We start from the raw sequence: 12,678 nt of genomic DNA, 5'->3' as shown, positions 1-12,678 counted from the left end.
AATGACATCTGGTGGGGCTCATTCGTCTCCAGGTTTTATCACCACGGGCGCGCCATCTGACACGGCCCAGACTTCCGCGCCGCCGTCAGCTGCTGCATATTTTATGGCGCAGTGTCTGGACTTGACTGATGGTGGCTTACCTGGCATAAGCTGTTTCACCTCGCCCGTGATTAAATTATATTTCTTCCTGTCTGAACAAAGATTATATTGGAACTACAGGAAGGATTCGGCACCAGGGAAATGCACGGCGGAGTGTGACAGTGGGGGCGGGGCAGGGAGACATCAGCCTGTGATGGGGTCCAGAAGGAAGCCAAGGAGAGGGCGCTCCCTGAATGTTAAGTGACGCAGCCCGGCTGCTCTTTGGCAGTGCCACCCAACGGCCCCCCAGCGTTTAATTTTCGGCTGCACGGTTCATTTGGGCGGGGGAAGCTGGTGACCAAGGAAATCGAGAAGCCTATTCCTGACAGGTCTCTGAATCGAAAGATCTCATACGTGGCGGTAACAGTTCATATGTGAGTCAAGGTGTAAAACACATCCCAATTTGCATTTTCCGTCTCACGGTGCATGAGAAAATAATGACACCTTAAAAGGCACAAGAAAATAGGATCTCAGCAAGAGTCAAAGTTAACACACACACACAAAACTGTTGGGAATGGACCAAGAAAACGTATCAGAGACCTTCAGCCACAGCGGAGGTGCTGGCGTATTCAGAGGGGGCGGGCACTCACGTGAAGCTGACCCTGGCCGCGGGCGTGGGAGACTGTGCTGGTCTCGGGGTGGACGTGGACGGTGGAACCAGACACACACGTGCGACCTGTCACGGTTACTGGACCCCGTCCCCTCGTTCAGGTGGACGAGCTCCCGCAGCAGAAAGGACGATGCCGTCGCCGACCCTGCTTTCCAGTGCTCCGGGGTGGGGGCAGTGCTCCGGGACACCCCCGCGGGCCGTCGGAGCGTTGGGTGTCCTTCGAGGCACGGCCCCACAGAGGAACTCAGGGACGACCCGGAGCTCACCCAGCGGCCGTGCGAGCCCGGCTGCCCCAGCTCTGCCCGGGCCCTGGTGTGGGGCCGCTTTCTCCTGCGGAGTCTGCCCACCTCCTCTCGGTCTCGGGTCGCGTGGCCAGTGCGCCCCTCCTCCGATCCTGCAGCCGCAGCTCTTGCTAGATTCATCACATGGGTCTGTGGTATCTGAAAGTAAACCTGCCCTGTGTTTCTTTATGCCTCCCAGTTTCCAGGTCTGACTGGGTCGGAGAGGAGCACGGACTCCCGGCGTCAGGTGAGACGCTACAGCAACAGGGCCCACGTTCCTGCGACGTGTCCTCTGGGACGGTTTCCATGATGAGGAGGAGTGCATGGCCCCGATGCAGCCGCGACCGCCCCCTGCAGGTTTAACCCACCCTCAGGTAACGTTGGTCCCTACTGGGCGCTGCAATTATGTCGCCCGTGTCTTTGGGAGCAAGCCTGGGGCTTCCCTCTGCTCCCTGTCAGGTTTCGTCCCGCTGGGTTTGGCCCTCGTCCCAACGGGCTCGGAGGCCCTGGGTTATTGGCACCACCGTCGGGGTGGGTCCTACCGCCACCTCCTCCTCCGTCCGTCACCGGCACAGGCAGACCGGACACTGAGGACTGAAACGGACAGATCAGCCGAACTCCACAGGGAAACCCACCCCGTGGGAGAGCCGTCAGGACGCCTGGCGCCTGCAGGGTTTCTGCGGTGTGTGTGCGCGTGTCCGTCATTGGGCCTTCGGTCCTCAGGGCCCGGGCCAGCGCCGCTGACCACGTGCCCGGGGGCCAGCCGTCCCAGATGTCGCTCTGCTGTGGCCACGAGCGTCAGAACATGGGGAGAGGAGCTGGTCTCCCCGGAAACAGCGCGGCCACAGGCCTGCCCTCCGGGGACCAGCCCTGTCGGAGCACAGGTGTCCCCCCGGGTTCGGGGATTAACCGTGCCGGTAACTCGTCTTCCCGTCCGCGGGCGCACGGGTGATTCCCCCGGCAGGCTTCTGAGGAGACGCCGGGAGCAGCGGTTTCCTCGGGCAGAGACGGGAGAGGCGGCTGGATCCAAGGACATCCAGTGCCCGGAGACCGGGGCAGCATCGCCCTCACTGCTGTGGCTGCCCAGGCCCAGGGGCTGAGCGGCATCGCTGCGTGGTCCCCCGTCTCTGTGGACACCGCCCGCCGGGTCCAGACCTCGCTCCGGCCCGTGGAGGGTGTCCCGTGTCAGCCACTCTCCCGGCCCACGCCGCACGGCTCCTCGCGCTGGGTCTGCCCGGGCCTCCGTCCTTCACCCGTGGGCCCTGTCCTGAGTTCACCACCAAGTCATAGTGATGAGCAGGTGTGGTTCGTGGCCGGACACAGGAAGCCCCCGGAAGGTGCCCCTGCCACTGCGCCACTGCGCAGCTCCGCGTGCAGCTGCAGTCAGTCCGGGGGGCCCGGCAGGCTTTGGGAGGGAGGTCGGCGGTGGTTAGGGTTCGTGTCGCTTTAATGGCTGTGCAGTGTGTGTGTGTGTGTCGGGGGGGATGTCATTAGTTGTACCAAAGCATTTTCATCCCCCACCACCCCCATCCATTTTACAATATCCACCTCCACATGGGGTAGGTTTTTACTTAATTTCATCAGGAATCTGAAATACCATTAAATACCAAATATGACTGTATAAATAACCCCTTTCAGGTGCGCCTGGAGCCTCCCCCCCCCCCCCAGTGCGCTGCTGCTCTGCCGAACGCAGGAGTGACTCTCTCTGAGACACCGCTCCTCCCGCGCCCCTGAGCCCCGGGCTCGAAGGCAGACACGCCTCGTGGAGACCTCAGAGGAGGGAGCGCCCCGGGAGGGAGACAGACAGAGGGGAGACCGCCCCGCACGGCCACTCTTCCCCTCTCGCGGCGGGAAGTGAGGTGGCGGCACTTGCACGGAGGCCGGACGCTGAAAGGACCCGACCGCAGGGAGAGAAGGCCCGGGTTCCCGCTCTGACCCCAGAGAGAACGACCGGTGGAGGCGCTGCAGGAGGGGCAGGCCTCCCGAGGCCTCGAGCAGGAGGCCAACCCAACCGAGGGACTGAACGTGCAGCACCGACCAGGCCGGGAAGAGCCAGCCCCCATCCCCCCGCCCCCCCCCCCCCTACCCCGCGCACGCAGGTGGGCGTGGTTGCTGCCCCGGGAGAGCGGAGCCGCCCTGCGAGGCCCCTGTGCAGCCGGACCTCCGTCCGCGGCACCGGCTGTGCGCACGCCCGCGTCTCCCCCGGCCTGAGGTCACCGGGGAGTGGGATCATCGGGAACCGCAGCCTCGCTTCTCTCCGGCGGGGCCGGTATCTGCCCACGGCCGTGGGGAGAGGACTGGGCACAGACCCGAGGGCTGCGCCTCCCCGGAGCCCCCGGTGGCCGCGCACGCAGCGCCGCGGGCACGCCTACCGGGTTCAGCAGGACGGTGAGGAAGAGCTCCCCGCCGCGGATGCTCCGGTCCAGCTCCTGCGGGCCGCCCGGGTACTCGCTGTAGAAGATGGTGTGCGTGAACAGCCCGCAGGTCTGCCGCGGGAGCACCTGAGGGCGGGACACAGGGGACACGGCCGCGTTAACCGCCGCGCCGCCACCGGGACCCGCGGCTGCCCACCCTACTGCGCGGCCCGGCTGGGGGGAGCCCGGGGCTCGCTGCGACCCAGAGCCGACTTGGGTGGGACTGTGGCAGTGGTGAGGGAGCTGGCACTTCCGAGCTACAGGGTGTGCCCTGTGCCGCCCAGTCGGCTCCGACCCCGGGCGACCCCATGAACAGGCGACGTGCCCGGGGTCCGGTCGTCACGGTCCCTCGAAGCCCCGGAGACTCCGCCTGTGGCTTCTTTTGCGGAGTGGGCCCATCCCACGTGGGGTCCCCTCTCCCAGCGGCTGCCCTGTCCCTGGCATCTCTGTCTTCCCCGACGGGCCCTGCCTGCTCACGGTGTGCCCGGTGGGACAGCTGCAGCCGGCCCCTGGGCCCCGGCCACGGCTCGGAGTTAACCTGCGCTGAGACCTGCTGGTGCAGCGTCTTCTGGCACATACATGTGTGTGTGTGTGTGTGTGTGTGTGTGTGTGTGTATGTGGAGCTTTTCCACTCAGCCTTACCCACCACCGGAGTTGTGTTAAAGGATTGGCAAAAAAATAAAAACTTTCTTAGGGCTCATTCACTCCAAGCGGGAGACTCTCGGAGGTGACATTTCTCGTGGCGTTAGGCATCAGGCCCCTCGGTCCTGAGCGGCGGGGACCCGGCCCTCCGGCTCTGGGACTCGGACCCTGGGTCCTCGTCGCGCCCACCTCTGCCTCGCTTGGCTTTTCCGGTACTCTGAATTGAAAGTTTAATCACAGAAGTAGTTACACAATCTAATGATTGCTTCTGGCATGTTCTGTAGTTAATTCTGTGGTAGATCTGAATATTCAACAGAGAAAGCAAGTGAGTGATTTTATTCCAAGAACTTATTTTGACTAATAAACTGCTCATTATCTATGAGAAAGATGCATCCAATTGTACAGAGTAGCTTTAATTGTATTTATTCTTTGTTCAGTTCTCATACTAGTTTGTGTTAAATCCAAGGCAACGAACGCACATCGTGCTGGTTAAAAGGAGGGTTTTTATTTCTCATCTGTCGGACGGTGGTGGGGCCTGTGGCCAGCGGGGCCTGTCGGACGGTGGTGGGGCCTGTGGCCAGCGGGGCCTGCCGCTCTGGTTTAGGATGGCAGGACCCATGCCTCCTCTGCCTCCTCGTTTCGGTGACGATCGATGCCGCCATCTGCACCAGCAGTAGCTCCATGTAAGTCTGAGGCTTCCAGTGCCAACTTGTCAGAAAACATTGACATTTTACGGGGAATAACGGTTCAGCTGTTTTGCGTTTTCTTTGGTTTTAGACGACTGTGATGGTGCAGGTGGACAGGGGGTGACTCTGGGTCACGGGCACCTGAGTGGTGCGCTGGGGAGACGGGCACGCTTACTGCACGCTTAAAGCGGGGGGAAGGGTTAGCTCACCTCGCTGAGCGCTGGTGGCCCATCAGGAGACGGGCTGTTTCATCTCAGGGTGAGGGAGGCTACGCTTTCTTTCTAAGGCTGTGAGTTCCCACCTGAAATGCATTTGGCTTTATTCTCATGTAAAGGAAATGATGCATCGTTCTTACATCAGATTATTGTTTTTTTAATTACTGTATCTGAAACGGAAGCATACACCTTCACCTCCGCAGTGTGCCCGAAGGTGCCCTCGGAGGCTGCGTGGTGGCGCCTGCGGACAGACTGCAGACTGTGGTGGTGGCTTGGGGGGTGTTTCCTTGGCTGGAACCTTCTCTCAGTGAAACCACCCACCGGACAGGCGCAGAGGAATTCCCCGGAGGGGAGGTCCTCGGGCAAACCTCCGCCCCGGAACTGCAGCGCGCCGTCCACCTGAAACCCACTCCCGGGTTTGCACTGGTCTTGCTCTCGCCACAACCACCCACTGTTCAAGCAGCCAGTGTGCGGACGGACCACGTGCTCCCGCGGGGCCCGTCACCGCCGCGGGGCGGCAGGATTCGGGATGCGCCAGTGTGAGGGGGTCGGGAGTGACGCATGCGGCCGCCCCTGCGCCCCGCGCCCCGCGCCCCGCCCCCGCGCTGTGCTCACCATGATGCTGTTGTGGATGAAGCCCCGGCGGTGCCGCGCCGGCTTCAGGTGCGGGTACTCCTCCGTGCTGGTGACCTGGATGCCCCAGACCTTCTTCCAGGCCGCGTACAGCTGCATGTGCACCGGGTAGACGCCCGAGTGGTGCGGGGACACCGCGTACCCCATGTGGGTGGGGATCCCGTGCTCCTGAAAGAAAGTCAGACGTCCGCCAGGGGTCAGTGGAGCGCGGTGACCCAGTGGCCACGGCCGCGGCGGGGGGGACACTGACGTCTGTGCCACTGTGGGAAACAGAAACACTAATAGTCTCGTCTTCCAGCAGCTCACCACCTTGCAAAGCTGACGGTGTGGCAGGCACAGTGCAGGCTTTGGGCACGTGGTGTGTGTGGCTGACACTGATTCTGGATTTTGGACACACAGAGTCTGGGGGGAGACAGAATGGAACGCGGCCCTTGCTGAGACAGGTGCAGGAAAAATATAGAAGAAAGTGTCATGAGTCTCACTTAGACAGGAGAGATGGAAGAGTTGGTGCGAGTGTATCAGTGAGTGTGAGAGTGTGTATGGGTGTGAGTGTGTGTACGGGACTGTATATGTGAGTGTGCGAGCGCATGTGCACACACGTGTTACCACATGCATGTGCCAGTATGCAGGCGAGTGTAACTGCATGTGTGAAAGTGTGTTACTGCATGTATCAGAGTGTGTGTGATGCTGAACTCAGGCAGAGAAGTGAGAGTAAACCACGAAGCGGAGAGCTGTGGCTGCTCACCCGCGGGAGGAATCCATCCATCCATCCGAGTGGCGTCGACAGAGCGCTCTCTGAGCTCCTTCCCGCCCGGTGCTTTGGGGAGAAGGACTAGTGACCCGGCGCCGGGATGCCAGAATGCGCAGGGGCGGGGTGGGGCGCGGGGTGGGGAAGCTGCTGCGGCGGGCGGTGGGAGGGCCGGGCCCCTGCCCTGGGCGGGGGCGGGGCTCAAACCCCGCACCGGCTGTGCAGGAGGCAGCAACGTGATCACAGTGGGCGAAGGAGAGGGGACGTGTAAGGCACACCCCGCCCCCCCACCCTGCACCCCCGGTTTCGGACCTGAGCGGCTCACTTTGTTGTTACGAAGCGCACACTCGTGTGAGATGCTTGCTTCGGGTGAACACCAGTCAGCTCTGAGGGCAACGGGTATAAGTTTAAACATGAATATGAAAAAATTGCCAAAGAATGGTTTTATATTGCAAGGCCCATGCTTTAGACCTGCAGTTTTCTGATTTTTGTGTCTTTATAGTTCTCCCCTTTAAGCGCTTCCCGGCTTTATGAAGACTTCTGGCAGGGCTGAACCCCCTCCACTGGGGCTGTAAGTGACGATGCCCGGTGGCGCGTGGGAGCTGCCGGATCCACAGAGGGGCGGTGTGGCCTGCACGACTCATTCGCACTTCGGGCCACGCGGCCGCGTCTGGCAGGACCAGCCAGCCGGTGGCCAGCGGGTCCCAGGGCCCCAGCGCCCGAGACCCGTCCACACACAGCTCCAGGGACGGCCCGGGCCACCCTCATGCCTCCGTCACCCCCCCATCCAGGGAGGGACCTTCACTGCCCAGTCCTGCTGCCTTCCAACACCTGTCACGAGAGGTGACTCTGCAGGGAGACCCCGTCATGCGAGCAACACTGTGACGTGAGCTGCAGCCTCCCGCCCGGTGGCGGGGGGGACAGCTCAGCCCTTCGGGTCCGGCAGCAGCCGGGGGTCGCCCTCCTCCCGGGAGCCGTGACCGCGGGACCAGGCGCGGCCGGGAGGCCCGGGAACAAAGCCACCTGGAAGCCGAGGGCGGGGCGGCCACGCCTGTCCCTGACGTCTCACCGGGGCGGGTGCTGGGGCACATGTGTCACAGGCAGCGTGAGCGCCCGTGTCAAACAGAGCTCACAGGGGCGTCCAGTGACGCGGGGCCGCCCACGGGACACTTGGTGTCCACCGCTGAGCAGGACATGGGACACTGTGGTGGGTGGTGGGGGCAGCTCACTGCGGGGGACCCCGGGGCGGCAGGAGGAGAGGACGCTTCGCTGAGGCTGGAGGGGTCACGTGCCGAGGGGACGCGGGCGGCGTGTCTGCAGGGCCGGGCGGTTCCGCAGACGGTATACGTGCCCCGTGAGGGGGCGGCAGGGACCTCGAGGGTGTGGCCGCGTCGAGTCTGGTTCCCATTCGCCGTTCCCGCGCAGAGGCCCGGGCTGCGCCCCGACCGGGATGCCGGGCACAGCTCTGGGTCACACCGCTCTCAGCCGGGTTCTCGCGGGTGAGCGGTGACAGTGCGCGTCAGCAGGCTGGTCTCCCCGAGTGACCGTGACCGCCCGAGTCACGGGCACCACCCTCATGAGTGTGCCTTTCGGTGGGCGCGGTCCCGCGTTTCAGAGCCAGTGCGAGCCCCGGCCTCGGCCTCCGCTCTGTCCCCGCGTGCGGCCGCTGTGGTGAGCGTGGCTCCTAGCAACGGGGCTGCTCTTCAGGGAAGGAAGAGGGTCCGCCCGTGGATGGAGCGAGGTCCCTGCTCGCCCGCGGGAGGGGGCGGCAGGAAAGCGACCCAGGACCCGGCGTGCGTCCTGGTCAAACCTGAGGGACACCGCCCTTGCGCCAGCACCTTCCCCGCGCGTCGCCTCTGCTGCCCGGACGGACGGTGGAGTTCAGTTCCGTAGCGAGAGCGAAGGCGCCAGACAGGAAGGACTTAGAGCCCCTAACGGTGTCCGCTCTGGGAGCGAGGACGGCGCCCAGGGCTGGTGCGTGCGCCGCCGCCAGTCGGCGGGAGAGAGGGGAGCGTTACCCCTCCCACTGCGACGCCGTTCCCACAGTTACCGTCGCGGAACCGGCAGGGGAGGGCACTCGCAGGCCTTCTGCTCTGCGCGCACCGCGCCCCTCGCCCCGCGCGCGCTCTCCGCAGTCTGGCGGGCAGCGGGGCGGGGACAGCGCCGACCCGCCCCCACTCTCGGCGCCCGGACGTCCACCCACAGCACGGACCGAACGGTCGGTCTTCTCCGTCTTCTCCCGCCCCCGGTCACGGAATAAAGCCCTGGTGTCGGTCGGCGCAGCGGGGGGTGGGCGTGTGCGCGTGTGTGCGCGCGTGTGTGCGTGTACCTGTGTGGGGTCCCAGAGGGCGGCGGGTCCCTGGGGCGCTGGCTCCTGCGCCCTTCACTTCGGGGCCCGCCCCAAACTGTGGAGAGACCCCCGAGATCACACAGAGGATGGCTCGGATTCACCGATTTAGACGCATCCCTCCGCGGACCCAGATTTGCACGAACTACTACTTTCTCCGGGCAGCGCAATCGTTTCTGACAGTAATTTTGAGTCCAGCTGAGATTTCCCTTAAGACTCGTCTTCCCCCTTAATGTCAGCCGAGCGGTTTACAGAAAAGTGTCTTAAGCCCTCGGGGCCGGCGGGAGTCCCCCTCTGGTTGGCAGCCGCGTCCCCCAAACACTGGCTGCTGTGACCTTTTGTCCTTGAGGGACAGCAGGCCTCTCTAAGACGTAGAGTAATTCACATCTCCGGCCGTTTTTAATTTTGTGGAACCTTCATTACCAAATGAAATAGGTTAAATTTCATCCAACAAAATGTAATTTTAGATTAATACATTGTGCCTACATGTTAAAAAAAACACATTGTGCTCAGGTAAGTCACTGCCTACGAAGATGATTCGATTCCTGTCCTTGTCTGTGGACACGCTGACATGCGTCAAACAAAAGTCCTACCACACTTTACATTCCCACCTTGTTATCGGCGTGTTAAAGGGGCACCATGCCTGGGAATCCAAGTACCAGAGCAGATCTCGTCTCAACACGACTTCACCTGGAGCACAACCCCGCCGCCGGCATTGTTAACCTGCGCCTATGTGCTCGGGGACAATTTCTCGGGTTTTCAAATCGCTCCGGTCACTAGGGGCGCGGCTGCAGGGCGCTGCAGTGTCAGCCCTGAGGGGGGGACCGTGGCACGAAGCAATGGCACCCAGGATGGCCAAGGAGGAGACAGACAGTCAGGCTGAAAGAATCTTTCAAATTGACAAGTGCCAAAGAGAAAAGAAAAAGAAAAGTGTGGTCACTGGTGCGTTTGATGGATTGTCTAATTTGAAAGTGTATGTTTAGTGTAGCTGGGGTTAAGTTTAAAAAGTCTTGAAAATCTTGGCTCTTGACTATTTCACAGTCATTTAACACTTGAAAACAAGTTCGGTCAGTGAAGCCATGAAGGTAAAATCTGCCTGTGGAGGCTCGTTATGGTATTACTGACCCCTTTAAGGGTCTACCCACAGAACCGCCATCTAATGGCTGATTGACAAGTGGGCGTGAAGTCCGTCGACACGCCTGAGGGAGGGGTGGGCTGCTGTGTTCAGGCTGTTCCATGCAAACACGCCCTTTGTGGGCTACAGATTTCAGATAAGGGGCAGCGCGAACGCAGGCAAAACTCGCAGCAGCTTGAGGAAACACCGGGTTCGAGCCGCGCACCAGAAGAACACACGTGCGGACAGAAGCAGGGCACCAGAGGGGGCCCGTTTGTCTGGAGCGATGGTGAGTCAGGGGGCAGAGGGGCGGGTCCCCACGTCCGAGGGTCCCCGGAGTCCCCGACCTGGTTTTATGACGAATCCCGGCCAAGTCCTTAAACTGCACGAGAAACAGAACCACAGGCCACGGGCAGAGGGCGGGTCCCCGCGTCTGTCCGCCTGTCTGTCCTCCTTCCCTGGAGGCCACATACGCGGTGTAGGCTTCCCTCGGATTGGCCAGAACTGTGTCCAGTGCCCCAGCCGGGAATGAGAGCTGGGAAATCAGCTCTCCGACTGGACTCCGCACCAAGGCTCTGGGTTCATCCGGAGCAAACACAGGACAGTGGGCACGGCGGTCTCCCCCTCCCCTTGGGGGGCGTGTTCTAACCCCCAGGGGGTGCCTGACCCCGAGCACAGCACCAGGCCCCTCGTCTACAACCAGCGACCACGTTCAGGGCTGCACTACGCAGGGACGGAGGACGGCGAGGCGAACGCGACGTCTGGTGTCTGTTCCAACGTGCACGTCAAACACGCAAAAAGTCATTTGTCAGTTTTGTCAGTGTCATCGCCCTGTTATTTTGAAGGGAATGATCACATACTTCTTGAAGAAATAGGGTGAAAATTATGGCAGCCATGATGATGGGGGTGGTGGTGATGACGAGGATGATGATGGTGGTGATGAGAGAGATGATGGTGGGGATGGTGGTGACGATGGTGATGACGACGGTGACGATGGTGATGACGGTGACAAGTGCCTTTTGAACTACTACCAGCCAGCATGTTGCCCAGTGTCACACGCACACAGAGGTAGTTACGCCTCTCATCCACTCCCCACGGAAATACACGTGGTGGGAACTGCCATCATCCCCATTTTACACGTTTGAAAATCAAAGCACAGCAACCGTCAGTCTCGGCCTGAGGCCGCCCACCCGGAAACTGGGCAGGACGAAACCTGAGCCCCGGCAGCTCTGCAGCCGAACCCAGGCGCTGAGCCCGGGGCGGGGGCCCGCCGGGGGCGCACTCCCGTCACGGAAGGGTCACAGCACAGGCCCCGTGTTAGTCAAAGGAACCTGGCCTTTTCTTCTGGATTTTGAGCCCAGTTCGTTGTTCTGTGTATTTTGAACAAAACTTAATGTTGAGAGGGAACGTTTATTCACCTTGAAGCAAGTGAACGAAACGCAACGGCCCTAAGCCACTATTAGCTCACCTCCTGGGGGGCCTCTGCCGTGGTGGGCTGGCGCCAGCTCCTCCGGCTCGTGTGGGAAGGGGACTCCGCGCCCAGGAGCTATGGAGCAGGAAGGACGTCTTTCCGGGCTTCACGCTCCACGGAAATAACGGCCTCGGGCCCCGGCGCGGCCGGGTGCGAGCCTCAGCAGGCTGGTCGCAATGCGCTCTAAGTGGTGCGGCCAGTTCCCTTCCGTCAGTTGTGGCTGCCGGGTATGGAAGTGCATTTCGCCGGTGGCGTTTAGTGCTCTGAGGTTAGACACGGTCGGCAGTGAAATCGCTGCTCGGTGGGGGAACGCTGCTCCAGATGAAATGGGGGTGTGGGGGTGGGGGTGTGGTTTGCCCTCTGCCAGGGAAACCGCATGGGGGAGTCGGGCTGTGGAGCTTTGCCGTGCGAGGGGGCGTCCCCCCTCTCCCCACCAGGACAAGGCCGGCGCGTCCAGGCCTCGCCATGACGCAATGAGAGGCAAGAAAAGCCATTTCTCTCTAAACCCATCGCTAAGCACCTTGAATGTTAATAGCTAATGGAATTCCCATTCTCGTTTGCGGGCTAAAAGGCCGCCCTGCTCGTTGCGCTGTGGGTCTGGGGGGAGCAGGCGCGGGGACCGGGCAGGCGGCTCGCGGGAGCCGGCTGGGGGGGGCAGTGCAGGACTCCTCGCCCTTCCAGGGGCCCCTGCGCTGTCGGGGGTGGCTGACCCAGAGGTCGAAGTATTGTCACTTGTCACGTGACACACGGACCACGACGCTGTTTACACGCTCCCGTTCTCCCTGTTAACCTCTCGGGTTTTCTACGACGTCCGCTCTCGCACAGACAGGTCCGTGCCCCTCGGGAGGCACTCCTCTTCGCAGCGCTCGCCTGGGCTGGCGGCACCGCGGGCGGTGAAGGGCGTCACGGACACGGGGCCCCGAGGAGGTTGCGGTGACCTTGGGGACACAGGCCGGCTGTCCCAGAGCCCTCGGGCCCTTGCCGGGGGCGCGGCACGCCGCCGTCTAGGAGCAGCCGGCCAGCCGGGCCGCCCGACATGGGGCAGGGGCGCTCCCCGTGACCGCGCACGTGAGCGAGAGCTGTCCTGGCCCCACGGACACGCTGTTCTACGTGCCGCCTGCGAGCCGGTGTCCAGGGCGCAGTCACGAGACCGCTCGTGGGATGGGCCTCGGGTTTGCTGCTGTCACCTCCCAACCCCCGACCCGCCGCCGTGCCCCCTCCCCCCCGACGCTGTCCTCCTCCCCCTCCTCACGGGATCCCCACAGCAGAGCGGAACGAGGACGCACTGTTCTCTGCACTTTCCCAACAACTCCAACAACGCTCTGTCTTCCGAGGAAATGCCGTTACCTCTTGATTTCGCCATTTTGTGCTTTTTTCAA

At 62.2% G+C, this 12,678-nt stretch overlaps 1 protein-coding gene across 1 annotated transcript in view; it reads right to left on the bottom strand.

The window, feature by feature from the left end:
* NDST4 (N-deacetylase and N-sulfotransferase 4) overlaps positions 1 to 12,678 on the bottom strand; it is a 77,215-nt gene that overhangs the window by 29,131 nt on the left and 35,406 nt on the right. The window contains exons 4-5 of the mRNA XM_045831427.1: positions 5,602 to 5,787; positions 3,402 to 3,530 (exon numbers count right to left, since the gene is read on the bottom strand). Of these exons, the coding sequence (XP_045687383.1) occupies positions 3,402 to 3,530; positions 5,602 to 5,787 (315 nt within the window). The remainder of the gene's footprint in view (positions 1 to 3,401; positions 3,531 to 5,601; positions 5,788 to 12,678) is intronic.

Source organism: Phyllostomus hastatus, unplaced genomic scaffold (genome assembly GCF_019186645.2).
Source record: "Phyllostomus hastatus isolate PE091 unplaced genomic scaffold, TTU_PhHast_1.1 phas_contig_159, whole genome shotgun sequence".
Taxonomy (NCBI): Eukaryota; Metazoa; Chordata; class Mammalia; order Chiroptera; family Phyllostomidae; genus Phyllostomus; species Phyllostomus hastatus.
This window is presented reverse-complemented; position numbering and strand designations above follow the sequence as displayed.